General features: G+C 45.8%; 1 protein-coding gene across 1 annotated transcript in view; it reads right to left on the reverse strand.

The window, feature by feature from the left end:
* The window catches only part of ACSS3 (acyl-CoA synthetase short-chain family member 3), a 74,586-nt gene that overhangs the window by 40,982 nt on the left and 9,235 nt on the right, over positions 1–24,369 (reverse strand). Inside the window, exons 6-7 of the mRNA XM_015413716.1 lie at positions 18,640–18,791; positions 17,085–17,188 (exon numbers count right to left, since the gene is read on the reverse strand). Of these exons, the coding sequence (XP_015269202.1) occupies positions 17,085–17,188; positions 18,640–18,791 (256 nt within the window). The remainder of the gene's footprint in view (positions 1–17,084; positions 17,189–18,639; positions 18,792–24,369) is intronic.

Genomic DNA, 24,369 nt, shown 5'->3' on the forward strand with positions numbered 1-24,369 from the left:
AAGTCTCCATCCCTTCTGCAAAGATTTTTATTTTCCATTTATTTTTTTTCCTGCCAGGGAGAAGTCCCCTCCCCCCTCGCTTATCTCGGGATGGAGTTCACTCAATTCTTGGTGTTCTCGCTTCACTGGACTCACTCTGCAATGTCCGATCACTCAAATATCACCAGGTAACGTTCACCAAGCCCCCAGCCGCTTGTCCCACTGTGCGTTGCTTTGTCTCATTCGGGAACTCAGGGGAGGAACCTTTGGGGCAAATGGGGATGCCTTCTCTCACCACCAGCATGCCGGGGAGGCTGCAATCCCCTAAGCTCCATGGCGAGGGACCCCTCGCCAGGCCCCGGGGGGAAGCGCACATTCGCACCCCCTTCCTTCCGCTGGTTCATGGATTGTGTCCCGGGTACTGGTGAACTATCCAGTGTTCTGTTTAACTATTCTTTTAATCCGCTATGCAGATTAATCTAGCTATATGTCAAACAAAAACAAAAACTCTACCTTACCAGGTGAATTTCAGTTCTCATGAAGCAAGGGAAGGCAAATAACACGTAAGGTTCTGTTTTTCAGCTGCTGAGTAGACATAAACCAGCTTCCAAATGTGGAAGTGTACTGGAAACTAAACTACAGCTGCTGTCACACAAGCAGCTTGTGTTACCTTGCAGATTTAAAGAGCACAATCAGACAACAACATCTGCCTTCCATGCCCCAGTCATCAGCACCCCACTTTGCCTCCCTTTGGAAGAGGAGTAATCAGGCCCCGGGGAAAATCCAGTATTTAGGGATGCCAGCACTTCCACTCCACGTTTCCAGCTGTCTGAACTCCACTCTTGCGAACTCAAGCTGTTTCAGAAGTCTGAACCTTCCCTTCCATTTCCGCCTCCTTTTTTTTAATATAAGGTAGTGATGTTTGCATAAGCGCATAATCATCCCTGGCATTGTCAATCACCTCAGCCAAGTAGTCATTCTGGATCAGGAGTCCCTGGGGGAGTTGTTTTCGAGTGACAAATCCCCCCCCCAAAAAAACCCTCTCTCCTCTTTCTGCATCAGAGTCTGAGAACATCCCATGATGGACACATGTACTCTCATGTAAATCTGCACTCCCTCCCATATATTCCATGGAAGAAAGGTGAAGGGAAGGAGGCTGAGAAAGGCCGGAGTACTTGGCAGAGAAATTGTGAAGCTGTCAAAAGGGTGCCAGAGCTTCGGATACACGCTTATGCGCATGGGTGAAAGAAAAAGAATGCCACAACAATCTGAACCACTGACCATGGGGAGAGCAGGAAGTGAAGCCAGTTAAGGGTGGGATGTCTGCTCAAAACTTCCCGCAACTATTTAAACTGCCGCAAACAGAGGCGCAGCTAGATCGCGCCAAACCTCAAGTGCAACCGCAGCCTACCTGTGGCTTTTTCTTTCCAAATTAACAAGCAATGAGATGTAGTATAGATTCAAAAATTTTGGTGCAAAAAAGGATATTGCTGTCTGCTGAACTTCTTTTTTTTATTATATTTTTTTATTTTTTACCACTACACACCTAAAGGGAAGGGACATGGGAAGACACTAAAACTAATACAGAAGCTAAATAAGACAAAGATCTAATTACGATTAGAGAGTACGTATAACATTCCCACAATGCAAGAAAGGAGCTCAAATCCAAGTTTATTATAGCTTAGGTCTTAAGCAATAGTCATTCGATGGACTGCAATCTATTCTATTTCAGTTCATTTGTTAGCTTTCTTCTTGTATTTCATCTTAATTTTAAGTTGTTTCGATGCTGTTGCTTCTTTTTCTGAATCAGAGGTCTCAGATGGTGTGGTCGAACTGCTTGAAGTGTCTTGTGATTCATACTTGATTTCTTCTTGTTCTTGTGTGTTATCCTTTTTCTCCCTTCCCCCCCCCCCCAGGTTTAGTTACTGTTCCAGAAAGTCTTTAGCTTTTTGGACAGAGTCAATTTATATTTGAACATGAGTCCTTCCAGGAATATCCATCTATACAAAGTTGAATTGGAGTTAAGGAAAGAGGTTAAGTCTCTGTATTGCCTTCTTTGTTTTTTCATCTCAAATGGAATATCTTTTAAAACTTTCACTTCTTCATCCTTAACTTTCAAAGTTTTTCCAGCAGTCCCTTTTAAGATAGCATCTCTAGTGGATCTCTTGGGAATTTTAACAAATAATTCACCTAGCAAGTTATTTTTCTTGATAAAATCTGAATAAGTTCGATATGCCAGGTATCATTCTGTACTTCTTCTTGGTTGAGATCAGTCATTGGTGCCAAGGCTTCACTTAAAAGTTGCTTTATGTTTTCACCTTTCTGTTCAGGAATACCTTGAAAGTGCAGGACATACACTGATCTATCGAGTTGGAGTTGTAATATTTGGCTTTTTTCCAGAAGTCTCTCCTATTCTACTTCTTCCAGTTTCTGTTGGATATCATTTGTTTTTGTTTCAATTTTCTTAATAGCTTTTTCAGAATTGCCTGTTCTTCTTTCCATACGAGTTAACTGTTTTTGGACTCTGTCCAATTTGCTGTTGATATCAGACATCTGCTCCAGTAGAGGGTGCAGTGCCACTGCTAACATGTTGGAAAAGTCTGCAGCTGCAGGTGACCGTGAGGGAGATGGTTGAGCACTTCCCGTGGGAAGTTTCTTTTCATTCACCATTTTTCTTTCCCTCCCAGCCACTGTTTACACAAGAAGAAAGTTTTTTCGGAATAAAATGAATCTTCTCTGACTGAAAAGCGCTTGGGATTGTTTTCCACCTTTCAGTCTACTGAAAAGGCTCTCACGGTTAGTTATGCTTTTTCCTTTCAGTTTAAAGTTCAGGGACCCTGATTTTCATGGGAGGGGTCCCCAACTCCTCCCCAACCCGCTTTTTATTTGCAAGTTGGAGCCGTTCAGTTTATTCACTTCAACAGAGGGGTCAATTGACTCACTGTCGCTTTAAAGTTGTTGAGAGAATGCTTCTACGTTTAATCACTTACCCGCTTCCTCCGGCAGCATATTCTAAGTGCCATATAGGCTTCCCGACGGCAGGGCCTCTCAGGATAAAAGGGATCCTCAATTCCTCAGCCGTTGCTTCGGAAGGGGGTCCCTTCAGCATCCCAGGCCACCCTACAAGGACTCTGGAAGGGGGGTTGGACCCGTCCAGAACCCCTCCTGTCTGCCGGGTCTCGGCGCATCTCCATCAGAGCTCAAGAGACACGTCCGAGCCGGGAATTGCCAAAACTGCCTGTCTGCTGAACTTCTGATTGCACTGTCCACTGCCAGCATCTTTGGCAGTATTAATCCTACCTACAACAACTTCTAGGAGCTGTGGTGGCTCAAGTGGTTAAGACGCTGAACTGCAGGCTGTGGAAGGTCAGTAGTTCAGCAGTTCAAGACCCGGGTGCCGCAAGACGGGGTGAGCTCCTGTCTCTAGTTCCAGCTCCTGCCAACCTAGCAGTTCGAAAGCAAGAAATTGCAAGTAGATAAATAGGTACCACTTCGGTGGGAAGGTAACAGCGTTCCGTGCACCTTGGTGTTTAGTCATGCCGGCCACATGACCACGGAAACGTCTTTGGACAGCGCTGGCTCTTCGGCTTTGAAACGGAGATGAGCCCCGCAACCCTAGAGTCGGATTCGACTGGCTTTCGAGCAAGGGAACCTTTACCTTTACCTTTACAACAACTTCTGAGAGTAACAGTTCTTATACTTATGGGTCATCTGTGAAGGATAGTAAAATGTACCAATCTATTTTATAAGTTACATGGAATAGCTATGTGATCCCAAGTACATGCTGTGCCTGGAAAACAAACAGACATTCCAATGAAATCTCTTGTTAAGGTCATGGAAAGGGAAGGATTTATCTAGAGTACTGCTTGGACAACCTGGCGATTTCATTTCTAGCCAGACAGATGTCCACTGTTATTCACCAGACAATTTCCGTATTGACACGTTCTCTTGTCCTGGCAGGAGAGGACAGAAAAGTATAGGCCTCCATCCCTGCCCCTCCCTTCACTCCAATCCTGTGTGGTATCCCAACCAGGTCTCAATGAAGCTGCACTAGATGCTACGCAATCTCATTTCCAAGCTGGTAGTTTATTAAGAAGCTGAAAAATACTGAGACTTAATAGTGAATTCAGCTCTCATACTTTATTAGGTGAAGAACAAGATGAATATTACCGGCTCGCAGGCTGGCTTATATGTGCACTCAAACCCACACCCAAACACCCCCACACACAACAGTGATAGGTTATTTACAGTGGCTGAGAGTTCCATAGGCTTTGAGCCAGGAGCCTAGCCCTTGGGTTGGTGCGGGCTAGGATCCGCTTGACCCATTGCCTCTGGGAGCGAAGCTCAGCTGCTTCTCATGACTGTGTGTAGACCGAGCCTTGCACGCAGTCAGAGATGAGTACATTACACCCCTCCCCCCTTGGTCCAAAAGATACCCACACACAAAGTCCTGCAGATGGGTGGGCACTCTCCTTGTTCGAGTGGAGCGGCGAGGTACGGGAACCGGGGCAGGGGTTGACACCGATGCACTCGGCTAGGAGCTGGTCGGTGTTGGTGGCTGTGGTTCCTGTTGCGCCGCTTCCCTGGGAGTGGCCACACTGTCTGCAGGCAGAGTGATGGGAGGTAGACTGGGTGCCTCATCTAGCTGGGCAATGGTATCTGGGAGCCAAGGTGGCGTGGCCGCCTCAAGGTTGCCCGGGTTCTCAAAGTCCTCCAGGTCGTACGGCAGTACCCGCCGATGCAGCTGATCAATGTGGCAGTGGAGTATCTGGCTGTCCTCACTGAAGTACAATCGTGGTCCCCTGACTCTTACCACCCGGGCCATAATCCATGGTGGGCCCCGCATATAGTTTCTGGCATAGACTGCATCCACGGGGAAGAATCCCCTGGCTGCCTCGGGTGACTCGGTGGCCGGTTCTTCCTCTGGGGCTTGATCGGGGTGAAGGCAATCCAGCCGGGACGTTAGGCGCCTTCCCAGGAGAAGCTCCACTGGGCTGCATCCCATCATGGTGTGGGGCGTTGTTCTCTGGCTGAAAAGGAAGGCTGCCAACTCGTAATCCCAGTCCTGTCCAAGCGGTGGAGCACTTCTTTGGTTGTTCAAACCATGCACTCGGCTTGGCCATTGGTTGCATGGTGGAACAGGGCTTGTCACGTAACAGGCTTATTGGCTTGTAAGTGTTTGCATTGATAAGGCAGCAGTAAGTTGTAGCAGAACCACGTGCATGGAAAAGGGTAACTTTTGACAGCAAACACCTGTTGCCTATAACCAGTTGTAACATTCCATACAGCTGTGAACTGTCAACTTTAATTGTGACTTGCCAAGATCTTGACAGTTCATGATCTAGAGTCACCACGTGCTGGGTAGCAATTGTTTGACAGCGAAGCCACTATTTAAGGGGAATAACGCAGACTAAGACAGCCAGCCAGGAAGGCCAGGTGTAAGGCCGAAAGCTGCATCAGATGTCAGTGCATCAGCTCAAGTTACGCTGGGAGAAAGCCGGGACTTATGCAAGAGGACTCCACCACCCTTTCAAGCAAGTGCATGGTAGCCTGGGACCAAGACCATAGCAGAAAAAGGAGGAGAAGTTGTTCCTGGCAAGAACCCTGTAAGATTCCGACCTGCCTCAGCAGCGTTCTTTTAGGCGACAAAGAGGGTTGACGAGAAAACGGTTTCTGGAAACTGCCTCAGACGAAAAAGGTCCCCCCTCCAACTGAGAGAGCACGCCTTTTTATTCAGAGAGACTTCGGGTCAGTGTTGTATGCACAGCTGTCCCTTTTCAGTCTCCACTGAATTCCATCCTCCCTGGCAGACCCCAGGTTAAACCTTTATTCTCATTTTTAACCTCTCCCTCCCGCTTAAAGGTATACAATCCCCCACTGGCTTCTATGGGCTGCGGCTTCTAACTCTGCTGGGTCCTTGGAGTCGTCGGTATCCCCGCACTGCTCTTCTTTGGCTGGTGGTCGAGGTTGCCTGTCGCGTCCTCGGGCTCTGCCGGTCTTCTTGATTCTCTTCTTCTCTGCGGTAAGGACGTGCTCTTTGCATTTGCATTCCATATCCTCGGGGCATTTCGCCTGGATGATGACAGGGGTACCCTGACAAACCCAAGCCTATTACTGCTGCTGTGAGCTCTAAGCTCAAGGTTATGTATGTATGTAGCTAGTAAGATAAGGTTTCTTTGTTTTATTTTGTGCTCTGTATATTTGTTCTTTTCCCCTACTTGGAGTTTTAAACTATTTTCTCTCTTTTTAAAAATATATATATATTTCTATAATGGACAGAGTCTCTAGCCCATGAATTACGCCTTTGAAGGTATTTGACTACTAAACAAAAAGCAATTAAATTGTTTTACACACCTTTATTACTGTGCTGGTTGAACTGACCCCCCCCGAGGAGAGTGATATATGGCCCGAGTCTCTAAGACAGCCCGGGAAAAGGGTGTTGGCAGAGAGGCCCTAGGGCGAGGGGGTCGTGACAGGGCTGATCGGACGTGGCGAATCCCATAGTACCGGGTGAAGTCCTGGAACTCACTGGAGGTGAACGCCGTGCCGTTGTCTGTGACCAGGGTGTCAGGGATACCCTGGGCATTGAAGATGTGCCACATGGCCCATATTGCTGCTTTTGAGGACGTGGACGGCACCGGAACTACCTCCAGCCACTTGCTGTACACATCCACCATGGTAAAAAATAGTTGACCCTGGAACAGCCCCGTGAAATCCAAGTGCAGCCTGGACCAGGGTCTGTGTGAGGACTCCCAGGCTCTAGCGGGGGCCCTGGGTGGCTCGGGTCGGGATTCCCGACAGGGCTGACATCTCTTCACCCAGTCCTCAATGTCCTGATCCAGTCCTGGCCACCAGACGTAGCTCCTGACCAAGGCTTTCAACCGGACCACCCCCAGATGTGTCTCATGCAGCGCTGTTAGGACTCGTTCCCTTAAGGGGGTCAGGATCACCACCCTGCCTCCCCACAACAAGCAGCCTTTGTGAGCAGAAAGCTCATCCTTGCAGGAGGCAAACGCCGTGATGTCCGCCCCCCCGCCACCAGGCCCGAGGGCCACCCCTTCGCACCCAGTCCAAGATGTGGCAAAGGATCAGGTCCTTGGCAGCGTGCTGTGGCCCCCAGACCCATGCAGCATGTTTATCAAGCAGCCGATGAGCACATCATCTAAAAATGGCTGAACCCCGGGGATTCCTTTTAGGAGAGAATCCATAAAAGATTGAAAAATGCCTGGCGCGACCGACACCCCAAACTGCAGCCGATGCATCTTGAAAATCCCCTTGTGAGTCGCTATCGTTTGGGCTTCGGCAGTGGCGGCATCCACCGGCAGTTGCTGGTATGCCTGAGCCAAGTCCAGTTTGCTGAAGATCCGGGGCCCCGCCAGTGCGGCTAACACGTGGATGACCACCGGCACAGAATAAGTGTGGTCTTGGAGCGCCTTATTCAATGTGCACTTATAGTCGGCACAAATCCGCACATTGCCATTAGGCTTGACCGGGGTGACTATCGTAGTCTCCCACCGTGTGGAAGCTACTGGCTCTAACACCCCCTGTTCTACCAAGCGATCAAGCTCTGCCTCTATCTTTGGCCTCATAGCAATAGGGAGGTGCCTGGCCTTTACCCTGATGGGGTGGACGGCCGGGTCGAAATCGAGGGATATGGAGGGCCCAGTGTAGCACCTGAGCGTGCCGCCAAAAACCCAGGGAAATTCGTTGCACACTGCCACAAAGTTCTCAGCCTGGACCTGGTTAATTCCTGTGATCGTTAACCCCAGGGGCCTGAACCATGAAAGTCCCAGCAAACTTGAGAGCCTACCCTCCACCAGCAGCAAGTCTAAAGAACCACAGAAGTCCTTAATTTGCACCTTAAACTTGCCCCAGCCCCGAACCACCACAGGGTTCTTGTTAAAGTCCTGCAACTTAACTCCTTGTGGCTTCTGCAGGAGGGGTCCCCCCCCGTGGGCAGAGCGAGCGCAGCATCTCCTCCGAAATGATGGAGAAAGACGACCCAGAGTCTATTTCCATGCTGCATGGGGACCCCTCGATTAACACTGTCACATGCACTTTATTTGGGCTATTGGGGGGCAAGTTACATACCAGGTGCTGCTGGTGATGGGCAGAGAGGGTGTGTAGGTCAGATGCAGGGTCGTCGAAGGTCTGATGAGCTGATATCTTCTGACGCTGTCCTCTGGAATGGCAAACCTGGGTGAGATAGCCCAGTTTGTTGCAGGTCCAGCAGACGGCGTCCCTGAAGCGGCACGACCAGCATTCGTGCGCTTCCCCGCAACTGGCGCAGGATGACGATGATGATGGCTTGGACAAGGGAGGACCCGCTGACCGGTGTGGCTGATGAGAAGGGCAGCGGCGTACCTGGAGCACCTCCTTGTCTTCGGAGTCATCTGACTCGATGTCTGTTTGAGTGCAATGGACCGCCTTTACGCAGCGGTCTTAATTCGCCTTTTTGTAGGCCGCAGCCTCTCGGAGCACCTTATCCAGGTCCAGGTCATTCTGGCTAAGCAGTTTCCTCCAAAGTTTGGGTTCCCAGAGACCCAAGAGGAACTGGTTTAGCAAAGCGTCTGCCAGGTCGGGAAAGGAGCACCTGGTGGCCGCCCGCCAGAGCCCGGCAAAGAACTCGTAAGCAGACTCATCTGGACCCTGGACCCGTACAAACAAGTCCATGCGCTCAGCAAACTTTGTGGGCTTTGGTGAGAGGTGGTCAGACAGCGCTTTCACCAATACCACATAGGTCTCATCCTTGGTCTGCTTCGGCGCAATTAGGTCCTTGAGCAGCAGGACAGTGTCTATGCCACAGGACCGGAGGAGGTGAGCCTTTTTCTTACCCGGGTCCACGATGTCGTGGCAGTCGAAGTAACTCTCCAAGATCTCGAGCCACGTCTCCCACTGTGCGGGGCAGGAGATGTCGAAGGCAGCGATGCTTTCCTGGGAGGTAGCCATCTTAACGCTTCCACATGTTGGGTGAAGCTTGGGAGTGGAGGCGGTGGTGGCTGGAGCGAGGCATGGTGCATTGCTGCTCTCGGAGTCAGCAGGGCGGTGTACGGAGCAAGGAGCGGTGCAGTGAGTGGCAACCGGAGAAGCTGGGCACGAGGCGGAGCGACGTGCGGCAGTCTCAGTGCTGAGGATTGATGCGATGCTCGAATCTTCGTCCGGGTCGTTGTTGATGGGAGGTAGGATCCCATCCTCATCGCCAGTGAAAAGTACTGAGACTTACTAGTGAATTCAGTTCTCATACTTTATTAGGTGAAGAACAAGATGAAAATTACCGGCTCGTAGGCCAGCTTATATGTGAACTCAAACCCACACCCAAACACACCCCCACACCAGTGATAGGTTATTTACAATGGCCGAGAGTTCCATAGGCTCTCGGCTGGGAGCCTAGCCCTCAGGTTAGTGCAGGCTAGTATCCGCTTGGCCCATTGTCTCTGGGAGCGAAGCTCGGCCGCTTCACATGACTACATGAAGACCGAGCCTCGCACACGATCGGAGATGAGTACATTACAGAAGCCTTGTAAAAGAGGACCCTGCATCTACAGAGGACCTCACATCCAGAATGAAGTCTGTCATTTTTGCAATGTTCTCTATCCTGGAGAGGACCTTGTTCCCAGAGGGAAGTTCCCTATTGTGACACTGATTTCTATCCCTGAGAGAGATACTAGTGGTAGAGGGCCAGCATCAACTGTGCTGCTTCCCAAAATTGCCAGATGAGAAAATAGCATGACTAGCATTTTGGTGATTCCCATTAAATTCCTTCCCTACAACACACAGCAGAGTAAGACTGGGATCAGGTAAGGATCCACCTGTGTGTGGGGAAGTTACAGAGAAACAAAGCAAAATTACTCCTTCTTTACATTATTATCACCATTGGGAGCTGACACTATGAACTCCAAACAATTTCATTAGATATAAAAGTTGAAGGAAAGACAAGGAAAAAACAACTTCAAAGCAATAATTCTGTCTGAAAAGTCACTAACATATTACTGAAATTGTATGTATAAGACTGTATGCTTTAGAAATTTAGAGAATTTGCCACTGACTTATGATTAAAGGTGTCAAAGAAGAGGAAATTAAGATGAAATTAAGATCAAACAACACCCAATCCTGGGAGTTCATGATCAACACTCCCAAGCATTTTTCTCTCTCTCTAAATAGCTATAAGCGTGAGACCCAATTCAGACTGGGATCTTTTTTACCATTTTTTAAAAACTTAAGTTGACCACACAGAGTGATGAAAAATTATAGGAATCTCCACAGCCACATTTAAAATAATATTTAAAAGACTAGATCCAATCACAAATCCTGACATCTAATCTAGTTTAGTCCTAAATCTCTGTGCTTCTCTAATTTTTTTTTATAATTTTCTAAAAAGTAAAAAGGTCATTCTCTAGTTAGTAAATGGTGCCAAAGATAACTTCTACAAAATGTTGTTTTTGATTACTAATGTAGCATACTATTCTTAGTATTCAGCATGCCAGGGAGTTCCCATTTTACTCTGTGATCAGCTGCTATGGCTTCAGTGAAGATCAATGGAAGTCTCACATGCAGGAAACAGTTTTGCTCTTTGGCTATTATACAGCTGATATTATTATTTCATAGTAAGTCACTTGAATTCAAGAACTAATTTTGTTGGGGTCATAGTTCCCAAATCTAATTTTCCACAAATCAGTTTAAATAGGCAATGTTTCACTGGATGGCCATTTTGTTACTGAATGATGATTCCTCGTAGGTTTATTCCTCATGATGGGGACATACTTTCAATCTAGTGTCAAGACCAGCTGTACCAGGAGATAAATGTTTTGGAAGGGGTGTTTTGACAGGTAAAACCATCACAGAAATAACAATAGCATGCCAATTCCATCAAGTGCACTTATGTATACGTTATGTGTCATCTGGTCAAGCCCAGATGGGGTGGGTGCACTGGGGCACATTAACACAAGAAGTCCCACTCAGCAGCAATCTGGAGCCGCACAGGATCTTGCATTTTAAGACTACAGCAGTTATATTCTGATTCTGCTCAGAATGTGAACTGCTCCGCTCATTGACGGAAAAAAAAACAGAGGCAAAATTGCTGGGGTGGTGGCCTGGTGGGGTGAGTAGCAGCCAGGCGTGGTGGCCAGATTTCAGGGTGTCCACACAGAGTGTGCCAGTGGGATGGGTATGGCCAGATATGCACTGTAGGGTGCTACTGGATCATGGCTTCTGCCATCCTAGGTGGGGAGAGAGTTCCACTGGACATCCATGGACCAGACTGGGCTGAGGGAAGAGAGCAAATGAGGCTCTGTGGGAGGGGCCAATTACTAGGCAGAGCCTTAAAGGTGGTGATTCAGCATGCTTGGGAGTGGCCAGTGGAGGCAGAGGGTGTCAGCAGCGTGATAAGCTGACTGTAATGGTGCCACGATGTTGCTAATAAAGCAGATGTAGATGAACCCTCCAGGAGTGGGTGTGGTGATTCGACCTGATCAAGGCAGACTGCTGCCAAGCCTACTGCGACCCTGCAAGTAAGCCAGGATGTACCCACCCCACGTGACACTATGACAAGAATTGACTTTAAAATGTGCTTATGCTTATTATGCAAGACACTACTGATTTTCAAAATATTTTTTCTCAAAGCAAGTAAAAGTCTATTACCTAACACAAATGAACTCTATCACCCAACACAAATGAAGTCAGCAGAATTAGAAAGAAGGAAAGAATCCTGTGGGTATGATCCCACTAGAGTGAAGCATGTGCTATTTTTTTTTCCTGCTTAAGTAAAATAAATGGCCAAATTGTGTCTTTTGTTCATTTAATCTAACTTTATGAAGCTACCAAAGAACAAAGTGACAAATCTGACCATCGTTGCAATCTCACAATGTAATCCAGATAATGAGGAATCACGTTGTGAATAAGATGGTATCTCTACACCACACAGCCGGGAACTTTAGCATCAAGGTGACATCAGTGGGGCTAAACAAAGTTAATTCAGAGTGCCTGCAGCCTTGTCTGGAAGAGTACCAAGGAAGGAGGGAGAGCAATGGTCAGCATTTTGAGAAGCCAGCAAGGCATCCATCTCACCTCTCTCAAAGAAGCTGAAGCTGCCCAACCATGCAATCACTGCAGCCCCACCTTCTGCATCTCATTTACTGTCAGAGATAAGAGATGGGAAATGTTTCAATGTTTTATTTTTGTGCAGAAATTCCACCCTTTCTAAAGATTCATTGTTTCATAAAATTAACCACAATGAATTTATGTCATGCTAATACCATATTAGGCGAGCTTTACAGTTGTGATTAATGTTTTTCAGCTGATTATCCCTAAGAATTGCATGAGAGAGTAGATGTATGAGTAGATTTGTAAATGGGGGGGGGGGGGGCAACCAAAAAAACACAAAATAATCCAAATTTAAAAATCAAGGTATAGATACACTTGACTGGCTTTGCAATTTATATGTGAAAGGGATATTCTACTTGGCAATCTGATACAAAACTAACAAGAAATGCAAGTGATAACGGTGCCCCAGTGACCTCAGTAGACAAATGTTAAATGAAACGGATGAATGGACAACCACATCCAAGGCATATTATGCACAGTGCTTTAGTGAGCCAAATGTAGGGCGCCAACAGTTTTCAAGGTTTTTTCTTTTTCAGTTCAAACAATGAAAGAGATGTGTGCTGAATTGTCTTTAAACTTTAAATGCTCACAAGTATTATTCCAATAAAAATAATTTGCACCTTAACATGCCTGAACAGGTGATCTCACATGCACAACTCCTAAGAACAAAAGGAGAACCATGTGCTCCAACAGAATCCACAGAAGAATCCTGGGACATTGGAAGTACATAAAGTAATGTAAGGGCATTAGGGAGCTAAAATCAACAATGTCTTGCTTGCAAGTGCAAAGCAGTGGAATATCTGTTAGTTGGAACTCTGAGACTATTCTTTACAATAGAGGTCCCGGTCACACAAGCCAGATGATCCGCCACTGAAGGGAGGCAAATCAGAGCCGGAGCAAAAAGAACCGTGGGAGCGTGATCCGATGTGCCCCCGTAGCTCTGTGCTCCGTACCCCGGCAGCCAATTACACGGTGCACAGCAAACCGGCAGTAGCGCAGTTGCGCACATGCATGGGATGGGGAACGGCAACAGCTGCGACAGCCTACCGGCGCTTCCCCGACCAGACGCCTTCCATTGGCCCACATCATCCGGTAGGTACTGCTGTTTTGCTAGTACCTTTTTGATGCGCGTTTGTGGGCATAAGGGACGGATCGGGGACAGGTGCAAACCGCTTCCCAGATGTTGCAGTGTGATCGCGCCCGCTTGATGCACCCCTGATCCATCCCTCTTGTGGATCAAATCCTCCCGTGTGACCAAGACCAGAGTTAATCTGAGCAAATACTGCAAAGCACAATTTTGTGGAATCTGAAACCATCTGCCTGTTGAAAATGCTGCATACAACCCACGATCATGGGGAAATTTTGAAAAACAAGCATTTCCATTCTACTCCCAATCTTGAATTGTGCAAAACCTTCACAAAACAGAAGCTGCAAAAGTAGGTCGATGTGAATTATTCTGATTTAATTCAAAAAGTTGAAATGGCAATTTTATTTCCTTCATTTCTAAATGTAAACCCTACCTTCCTAGCACCAAGAGACCCATCCTATATTCCACAGCATACACTTCACATCACATGGTATGAAAGAAAGAGGCAGTGAGCCAGATTAATTACTGTACCACAGGCAAGAGAAACCAGATTCGCCAAACTTCTCCTTTATGCAAAGGTTAAGGAGGGAAAAGCATTTTGGAAATCACTCCTAGTATATCAGAAACCGCACATAAAAATAAAAAGTATTTTTTTAAAAAAAAAATGCACTTTACAAAAGTGCATCATTCCAGTTAAATTTAATCCAAGCACTTTATTTGCTGCTGAGCTACAGTGCTTAGAATTGAGACAACAGACATAAATTGTTGTTACCGAAAATAATTACACATCTCAGTGCTAAACATTTACAATTTAATCATTTCAAGAACATGTTATATCTGCTTTAGTAATCATAGCAATATAAAGATGGAAGGAACTGATTAGTCTGGTACTATTTTATTTAGGTAACAATGATCTACAGCAGAGATTAGCGTTTTATAAACTGTTTTTTGCTCTTTCTCCAACAAAAGCATCGTCATGGCTGCCTTAAGTCTTGTAAAGGATTATTCTTTCTATAAAAGAGATTCATTGAGCTTAACTCTCAGTTCCCTATTCTCAAATCATCAGTAAAACCATCTACTTTACCCTAATGAGGGCTCTAGTCTCTGAACTAGAAAAAGCTGTTGCTAAGCAACAGTAATGACATCAGCAACCTGTAACATTTTCATAGAAAAATATAAAACCAGAGGCAGTCACAGCTCCTCTCACTTATGTAAATGAGATTTAAACAGTCCCCTCCTTTCCCATCTCATTCTTCCAGCATATCCTAAAATAACTTTGCGATCAGCACCATGTCTGAACTTGCAATTTCTGTCTCTTCAATCAGAACAACTGCAGAAAGAAAGGGACAGAAACATAACCAAGGAACAGCTACAAAGATTAAACAGAGGAAGTGAGAAGAATGTTTGATACATTTTTGTGAGAAGTGAGAAGAATGTTCGATATAAAAACATCTGCCTAAAGTGAGACAGAATGGATATAGGCAATCAGATGTCACAGTTAAAATCACCAGTACTGTGTAGTGGTTGGAATATCAGACTAGGATATGAGATAACTCAGGTTTAAACCCTCACTTTGCCATGGAAGCTCCTGGGTGACCCTGGGCCACTCATTCTCCCCTCGCCTAATCTACCACACAGGGTTGTTGTGAGGATCCAATGGAGAAGGGGCAGATGTTGTAAGCCACTTTGGGTTCCCACTGGGGAGAAAAGTGGGATATACATGAAGCAAAGAGATCACAAGGAATGAGATGTCAGTTCCTGAGAGGAGATCTTGAAATCAATGATAAGGATGCAAAGTAAGCAAGCACTGCAAATCAGAAATGTGTTTTTTGCACTTTAACCAAGTGGATAAGGTGCCAACATGCTAACACCTGGACAGAATTGTATCACTACTAGAATAAAGCCAGAGAATTCTGATTCTTCCCCCCCCCCAGACCAGAGTCTACTTGCCTCTATGCCCACTCTCACTGAGGAATGCTAAAGGGAAACTGAGGGAACCTTGTTGTTATTTGTGGCCAACAAAATTCATTTGGAGGGAAGAAAAGAACCAATGTGCCCAGAGAACAAGTACAGGCGATTAAAAGCGCCATGGCTCGTATATTACATGCAAAGATTATTTTCAAGGATGTTGTAGCTATTTCTGGGAGGGAAGGCAGTTTGGCATAACCCAATCTTGTCAGACTGGAAGCTAAGCAGCGTTGGTATTTGGATGGGAGATCACCAAGTAAGACTCTGAAGAAGAAAACACTGGCAAACCACCTCTGTTTCTCACTTGCCTTGAGAGGACCTTCTGCGGTCACCATAAGTTAATTGCAACTTGATGGCACTTCTGTATGTATGCATGTATAGCTACTTAAATAGTTTATCTAGCACTTTAAGTTTGCAGAATTTACCACTGTAGCTCTGTTTATGTGAAAAAGGAGTAAAGATAAGTAGCAGGGAATGCAGGAGAACTTCCTCAATTAACCAGGCATGTCCTAGTTCCATGCAGCCAACTCTAGGACAGCTGCTGTTTCAGTTGCCCTTCTGTTCTCACCAGGCTTTAGCTGTGGTCCTATAGGGAAAGCCAGGTCCACAGACCCACCAGAGTGCCCATGCATGACTCAAATAGAAGGGTGGTGGCCACAGCTGTCCACCAACTACAGTCTTGTTGAGTCTGGAGTGGGATTACTTGCTGCCTTCCCCTTCGAGCCCAAAGCTTCTATGGGCCGCTGTTTTGAATGCAGGACCTTATATCAAGGCAATCTCAAGTCCCCGCAACGACAGTGAGGCTGTGAATGCTTCAACTCTACAGCTTTTGCTAGGCTCATCTGTCTCATAGGACTCAGGCTGCAAGGTGTGCCAGTTGTCCCTCTCTCTATAGGGCCCCCTGGCTGAAGAAGAGCCAGCTGCTTCAACAAGTTTCTGCAGGCTTAGAGTTTATTGCTGCATGCTGCTGTTTACTGCCAACAATCACTAGCGGCATGTGGACAGCATTCATGCACAACCCTCACTCATGCCTCTGCATAATTTGGCTGTCCCTAAACTATGGGGCCATCCTCCAGCCCACCCTCTCCTAGAGGCACCAATGCATCTGGACCAAAGACATCCACTTTATTAACATGTAGGTTAGTGATTCATACTAGGGAATTGTGGGAAGTATCTACATATTTTCAAGGACATTCAGAACTTGGGAAGGAGGCAAATGGGAGGCATTTGGGATTTTAGGAAGCTCCTGGCCTTCTCCGCATCTGTAGTGGCTTCTGACAGGCTGTAGAGAGTTGTTTTATACTGCTTCACCCCATTTTGAGGATAAAATTTCAGATCCTAAATTCTTCCACCAGGCCCTTAACACTGTATCACACTGCAAATAGGAAGCAAACCTATCATCAATGAGTTGGCTGATATGACACATGATCTGAGATCTGTGTATCATAAATATACAAATATAAATAAAGTTTACTTGTCTGGAGTGCTGTTTTAATTACCTGATTTTTTACATGTGGCTTGTGGAGAATTTTATGATAGTACTGTGTACTTGGTGGGTAGTAGTGGATTAAAGGTTAAAGAACCACTGATGTGGACAGATAGCTGGTGTTCGATCCACAGAAAAGTTTTTGCTTTCTTAAAAGATAATTCCTGACCCCCATAAAAACCCAATTACACATTTCTGTGAAAATGTCTGCCCACTGATGAGACAAACACAGTTGACGGGACCACAGGAAGGCAAGAAGTTAAGTTCCTACTAGAAACCCCTTGACCAAATGAGGGCTGAGTCCCAACTACGTATTGCAATATAAATGATTTATTTATTACACATAGACCAGCACAATATGGAGACATTCACATGAAAGGAGCCATAACTGTTAACTGATTTAAGAAACAAAATTCAATCAAGGAAGAGGTCTTGTCTTATAAAAAGAAATTATATAGAACTTACCTGTTTGCCACCAGTGATCCAAAACTGGCACCCTGAAGATTCTTTTGCACCATTCTAATGTATCAACATCACATCGCTCACCAGCTACAAACAGTGTTCGGAACCTACATTAAATAGGATTATTTTCAAATTACTCTCCAATATTTTATCATTGATAGCATTTATAGTTTGCCTTTCTCAGATAAAGGAAGTGAAATGCAGAGCAGATCTGATTACGGTTTTAAGTTGGATCACATAGCTGATAAAAGATTTTTGTCAAATATGGAGCCCACTCTACATTTTCAGTAGAGAGGATCCTGTGGGAAAGTGGGTTCTGTCTTGTACAGTCAGAGATACACTGTAATCGATAAAATAAAAGACTGCTTCCCCCCAGTTCAGTTGTATACCTGTTGTCTTGGAAAACAAATTTGGGAACACCCAATTTTCCTAGAATTCGTGGGGTTTTTTAAAAAAAAAATCTTTATTTTTAAAAGTTTTATCCTGCTTTTCTCCAGGAAGCTCAGGGCAGTGCTCATCATTCTCTTTTTTTCCCATTTTATCCTCACAATTCTGAGGATGATTAGAATGTCAGCATCTGGTCCAAGGCCACACAGCGAGCTTCACAGCTGAGAAGAGAGTAATACCTGGATCTTCCCAATCTTAATTTGGCACTCTGACCACTACATTGTGCTGGCCGGGGCTTCTTCTTTTTTAGGAAAAAGAGGTGCCGGAACTCTCGAGAGGGAAATGAAGTTTTCAATCTATATATTGAAAACTCATGAACTTTTAAACGTTTTTAAAAGAATTTTGTCAAAGAGGTTCTGGAACTCCATTGCGGCGCGTTCTCCCAGGAAAAAAAGCCCTGGTGCTGGCTCTAACGATTTGGGAGTTGGAAACAACAGATGCACGACCCCACCCTCAAGACATCTGAAGAGAGATATACTAGTAGACAAGACAACAGAAAGAGATACTTATATGTGCCCCCGCAGAGCCTTGTGCTCTGCAGATCAGCATCTTCTGGCTTTCTCTGCCTTGGCCCTGGCCTGGTGGAACATGCTCCCTCTTAAGATCAGGGCCCTGTGGGACCTGCTACAATTCTGCAGGGCCTGTAAAATGGAGCTGTTGCTGAGGCGATGGACATCCATTACATCTGGGCCTCTCCTGCGATGCAGAGATGCGCTTAGTGATTAAACATCTAGAGACTCTGCTGAATGAGTTTTCCACCACAGCATCATCTACCAAATAATCATTCAATCATCTGATGCCCAAACCAAGACTGTTTTTGGATTGTTTTAATGTTGTTGTATTATTTTAACCCTATTTATTGTATATTACAGTCACTACATTTGCTGAGTTGAGTTGAGCAACCCACCCTGAGCCCGCTTGCGGGGAGGGTGGGATATAAATCAAACAAAATAAATAAATAAATCTAAACTGACATAATATGTATGCATGCACACAAATATGCAAGTTATCAGGCTGTTTTAGCACCTTCATAGCTCACTGAACTCACTATATAATCATCTTTGTCCTTGTTTCTAACAGTAAATACACTTCTGCTATAGATTAAGCTCACTTTGTCAGACTGTGCTGCTTCCCCAAGGTAGCCTCAGGGTCCTGCTGACGGATGGCTCTAATCGCAGTCGGTGCAGTAAAAAGGGCAGCTACTCCATGTTCTGCCACCACACGGAAATAAGCACCAGCGTCTGGAGTTCCCACAGGCTTCCCCTATGGAGAGATTTGTTTTAAAGCTGTCACTGGGTAAAAGTGTTCCACAATTCTTTCATACTTTAAGCTCTGAATGCAACCGTGGTAGTGACTTGAGAGCAGCATGTTCAAGCAATGCCTATGTACAAATATGAGAAAATTATTCCTTTGCTGTACCTTAAATCCCTCAGCTCTGACTCATGGTACACTGAAAAAACACCACTATACAGAGAGCCCAATATTTCAAACATCTGTGCCAAACTTTTAGGACATTGCTGCTGAGAAATAGGCTATATCTTCAGCAAGGGATGCCCAAGTCAATGCCATAATTAATAATAATTGTGTGCTGTCAAGTTGCAACCAACTCGTGGCAACCCCAGGACCCTGGAGGGGTTTCACAGCAAGAGATGAACAGAGGCGGCTTGTCACTGCCTTCCTCTGTATGGCAACCCCAGTCTTCCTTGGCAGTCTCCCATCCAAGTACTAACTGTGGCCAACCCTGCTTAGCTTCCAAGCTCTGACAACATCAGGCAGTCAGAGTTTTGACATATTACACAGGGAATAATTACACAGGGCACCAGACAGGATTTATTATTTCGTCACATATTTGACATGGAGCAAGTCACTGTATAAATATATAAATAGCCAAGGTGGGATTTGTTGTACTTCCTCATTGTGATGTCCTGCACTGCCGGACTGCATACACAGCCAGAAGGTAATTTGTTATACCTCTCACATAACAAAACTGGCTTTATTTTTCAAGTTCTCCATCTTCAAGGGCATGCTTCCCTTCTCTCAGTCATGTATTCTGAGCAGGAGAGACTAATAAGAGATCCAGCTCCACTGTTGCTTATTATGTGGGAAGTATAAAAAAATCCCACTTGGCTATTTATGAGTTTCTTACCAAACCAGGGCAACACAGTGAGGAATGAATGAAGGACTAAAAGGTCTCACCCACTGGGCTTTGCTGTCATACAACAGCATCTTCTTAACAAGCTGTAGCTTCCTATGCCTCAAAACCGTTATCACAAACTGACAAAGAGAATTAGCCATATGCAATATTTAACTAGAAATCTCTGAAAGATTAGGAATGCTGGCCAGCCTCCAATCACCCATGCACAGCAACACAGGATGATGAGGCAGAGAGCCAACACTTTCCTGCTCCGCTCTAGCCACTAGGGGTATGTAAAAAAAAATGTAGGGTTTTTTTTGTTTTACTATTCAGGTCTCTTGGACCCGGAAAATATCAGTATTTCTGATCATTCCTGAATACCAATATCAGTTTTGTATTGGGATTTGGGTAAATATCAGGGAAATCCGAATTTATTTGGCTCCATTATATCCTATGGCGACCATCCCCACAGGGTATAAAGGATTTAAAGTTTAAATGCTTGCTGAGGTCACTTGCTGAGTTCTGCCACCATGACAGCACGACTTGGCAAATGAACTCAGAAGGCATTTAAAGAGACCACTGTCTCTAGCCTTGCTCAAGTAAAAGCCAAATAATATCAGCTGTTATATGGGCACGGCCATTTTGGTAGCTGAATAAATACCTGAAAAGTACTAATAAGGTATTTTTCAGGTATTTATTCAGCTCAGTATATACCGAGTACACATCCCTACTAGCCACTGACTGTCATAGAGATCATGACTAGAACTATAGAAGCCAGATCCTCTAGACATTCTCCACAAAGACAATTCTACATACATGGAACCTTAACAAATTCACTTACCAAGCAACAGGAGTGTTGAAATCATCTCATTCATCCTCAGCGGCCCTGCACCAAGGCTGGCCAAGAACCAAGGGAAACTAGTTGTTTTAAAACCTTTTCCTTCCCAACCCCACTTTTTCTTGGGATTGTTACTCTAGCATTGAGCTGGCAAAATTAAAGGTCCTGACTCCTTTTTGAAAAGCCAGAAAATCTATATCTGCATGTGATGGACAAGTTAGGTTCTGCCTCCCCCTAACAGCAATCAACGGGAGCTAACAGAATGCTGATGAGAGGGACCAGTTGAAAACAGCCATTAGTTCAGTTGAGCCGGTGTCTGACTGAGTGAAGCAGTAGAAGAGCAGCTTTATGGTGTCTGGAAAAAGGTTTAATTATCACAAAGAAAACCCAAATGCCTGAATAGGGAAATAGTTTAAAAGTTCAAATGAAAAGGAACTTTGTAGCCTCAGCCTGATTTTCTCCAATGTTATGTTCAAACCATAAATAAAAGTTAACTCCTTGATTGTTTAACCATGTAGGCTGGATGTGTGGTATCATGGAAAGAAGCACACACACACAAGCTAAGACATTGGCCTATATATATATATAAAGATACGAATAAATGTGGCAGCATCTGAATGACTCCCCAGCTCCAATAGTGTCTGAGTGTGCGGTATCTGAGTGAGGGGTGATTATTAAAAGGGACTGGGCTATCCTGTCCAGTGGTGTCTCTGTGAGTAAGAGAGAGGACCTGGTATGTGAAATGGTCATGGCTCTCTATGTATTTTAAAAGAGGCAAGACAGGTGGTGAACTGTGACTGCCTGAACTACTTGTAACCCTGAACCTGTGGGACAGAGATGGTGGAGGGTGGTAATAGACTCTGCATGATTGAAAAAGGCTGTCACAATGTGCATGTATGTGAGAAAAGGAAAGAAACAGATTGTTGGACTTGATATGCTGTGGCTCTCCTGCATGCAACTGGGTTCCCTCCCCCTTCCCACTGTATTCACGCCTTCATGATTCAATCTTTCTCAGTAGAAAAACAATGTAAACTATTTAGATGGCGAATAACAACAAGCCAGTGAGGTGGATTAGGTTGAGAGTGTGTGTCCAGACCAAGTTTACCCAGCACATTGCCTTTGGGGATTTTGAACTTAGACTTCCCAGATCTGATACTGACCGTTCAGGAAGACTAGAGTTTTGTAGACGAACACATAGCCCTCAGTCTGTGTCATGGTGCCTTCTCATGTTTTTGACCAGCACATGAAGCAGTTTATGTACAAAAGCGTGCAATGCCCAGGCATTTCATGTTTTCCCCTGGGTCCTAGGCGCAGAACTCTGAGCATGAGATTTATGTAGCAAATGTCAATAAATCAAAAGTAGGTTTGCAGCTTACAGATACACACTTGAACAGCATACTCAAGATTGCAACAGCACAAACATTTTGATGCAGTAATTCAGAGCAAGAAGTGTCAGTTATCAGGCACTGTTAAATAAACAAAATACTGCAAGAGTGCTAATGTTTTAAGCATGTTTTTATTTTAAGTAAAAAAAAAACTTTGTGTCCTTTATAAAGTTTATATCTCCAATACCTGGCTTTACATTTTATGACACACATGGTTTGGCCCAACAAGGTCTTGTTTATGTCAGATCCGGCCCTTCTAACAAATGAATTCGACACCCCTGGTTTATTCAAAGCCTAAACCTTTGTGTGCAAACACACTTCTTCAGACAAAACTGGAATAAAATCTCAAAAGCTAGTTACAGGAAAAAAGAGGATGAGGATAAGCTGTTAGGAGAGGCCACTCAGAGCCCAGATGCATATACAGAGCTGAAATAGGAATGGGTGGCCGGTAGGATCAATGGATGGCAGCAAATTAGCAAGTAGATGCAAGAGTTAACAAAGAGATGTGGGAATGAAATTGAAGAATGAAATTGGGGGTGCTGCTGGAGTCCAATGTCCTAATCAGCCCCATTTTGATCAACAGACACAGTTGTCCAGAAGAGAGACTCGTATCCTTTCTTCTATCAGATCTCCAACCTCGTATCACCTTGCAGTGGGGAGGTTTCTCTCTATTGCTATGAGGGTTTGAGAATATAAGGTTAAAGCTCTGGTGGGATGACTGTATATTTACAATCTGTGTTTCCTATGTTGTTGTTGTTTTCTTTTTCAATCTATGCCAATAAAGGTTTTGACTGACTGAGGCTGCAGTCACACACACTACATAATCTACTTTCAATCCACTTTCAGTGCACTTTCCAACTGGATTTTTACTGTGTGAACTGGCAAAATTTAGTTGAAAGGTGCACTGAAAGTGGATTGAAAGTGGATTATTTAGTGTGTGTGACTGCAGCCTGACTGAACACAGCTTACCAGTGGAGGGAAAATGAGAGGTATGTTCTTATTAGAGCAATCTGGGGTACAAGAAGGATCCTGAAGGTAATTAAGGATGTAATCATTTTATATGAGAATAGGGATGCACCTGTTGTGTACCGACCTGACCATGTGCGCGATCCGGTTTCAGCCGGTCCGCTCATGGTCATGCGAAGAGCCTGAGCTTTGCTCCACCAGAACAATAGATGGTCGGATCCTAGTCCCCTTCCAATTGGGAGACTAGGATCCTAGAGTTAACTCAATCAATGTAAATAAACCTATCACGGGTGTTGGGGTGTGTTTGGGTGTGGTTTTGCTTCAGGATATAAGCCGGCCTGCGAGCCAGCTTCTGTGTCTTGTTCCTGAACTATCTAATAAACCTATGAGCTGATTTCACTACATCATGCATCGGACCCAGTACTTTTCAGTGGCGACGAAGGTGGGATCCACATGACTTCATGAACGAACAAGATGCCGCAGCACAGAGCACTGCATCGCGCCCCGACCACGATCCGAGCACCATGCCCTGCATTGCTGATGACGCTTCCAGCACCGTGCCCCGCTTCTCCGGTCACCAGGCCTCGCATCGCTCCGCTCCCAAGCAACGCACCCAGTGCTGCTGACGATGGTTCCAGCCCAGCCTCGCGTCCCGCTTTGGCGACAACCCCGAACACCTCAGCATCTGCACGTGGAGCACCTAAAATAGCTGTCGCACAGGGTAACCTTCCCAAGTTTGAAGTCAGCCACCCCAAGCAGTGGGAGACCTGGTTGAAGCGTTTGGAGGGCTACCTCGAGTTCCACCAGGTCACTAAGGCAGAGTGAAAGAGGGATTTGCTGGTCAGAGCCTGTGGCTACTAAAAGACCTGATCTCGCCAAAATCCACTAAGGAGGAGTCCTTCGAGCTGCTGAAAAAGGCGCTTAACGACCATTTTGCGCCCAAACCCACGATGTTTGCGGAGCGCCTGGACTTCTTTGCAAGAGTCCAAGGTCCAGGTGAGGCGGCTGTGGACTTCCTGGCAGGGCTCCGCCGAGCGGCCACCTGGTGTGCGTTTGCCCGTCTGGACGAGGCCCTCCTGAATCAGTTCCTCGTGGGCCTACAAGAACCAAAGTTGCGCCGCAAACTTGCCAGCAACGGGGACCTGACCCTCAACCAGGTCCTGAAGGACGCAAAAGCCTATAATAAGGCACACCGCGGATCCAGCAGACGAGCCATCCACCACACTGCCTCCTGGGACTCGGACGTCTCAGATGGGGAGGAGGTTCTCCAGGTGCGCCAGTCATCTCGCCGTGGCCCACGCTCCCGAGCATCACCGGCCCCGGCAACCGAGAAGGTGTCCAGCTCCTGCGCAAGCTGTGGAGAGGCGCATGAATGCTGGACCTGCCATCTGTGGGACGCCATCTGCCACTCCTGCGGAAAACAGGGGCACATCGCCCAGGTCTGCCGATCCCGGGGAGACCGCAAGAGGTCCACCGTCCACCACGAGACATCGGACCTACACACCCTGTCAGCCCACC

The sequence above is a fragment of the Gekko japonicus genome, unplaced genomic scaffold (genome assembly GCF_001447785.1).
Source record: "Gekko japonicus isolate JY-2015 unplaced genomic scaffold, Gekko_japonicus_V1.1 scaffold649, whole genome shotgun sequence".
In the NCBI taxonomy this organism is placed as follows: Eukaryota; Metazoa; Chordata; class Lepidosauria; order Squamata; family Gekkonidae; genus Gekko; species Gekko japonicus.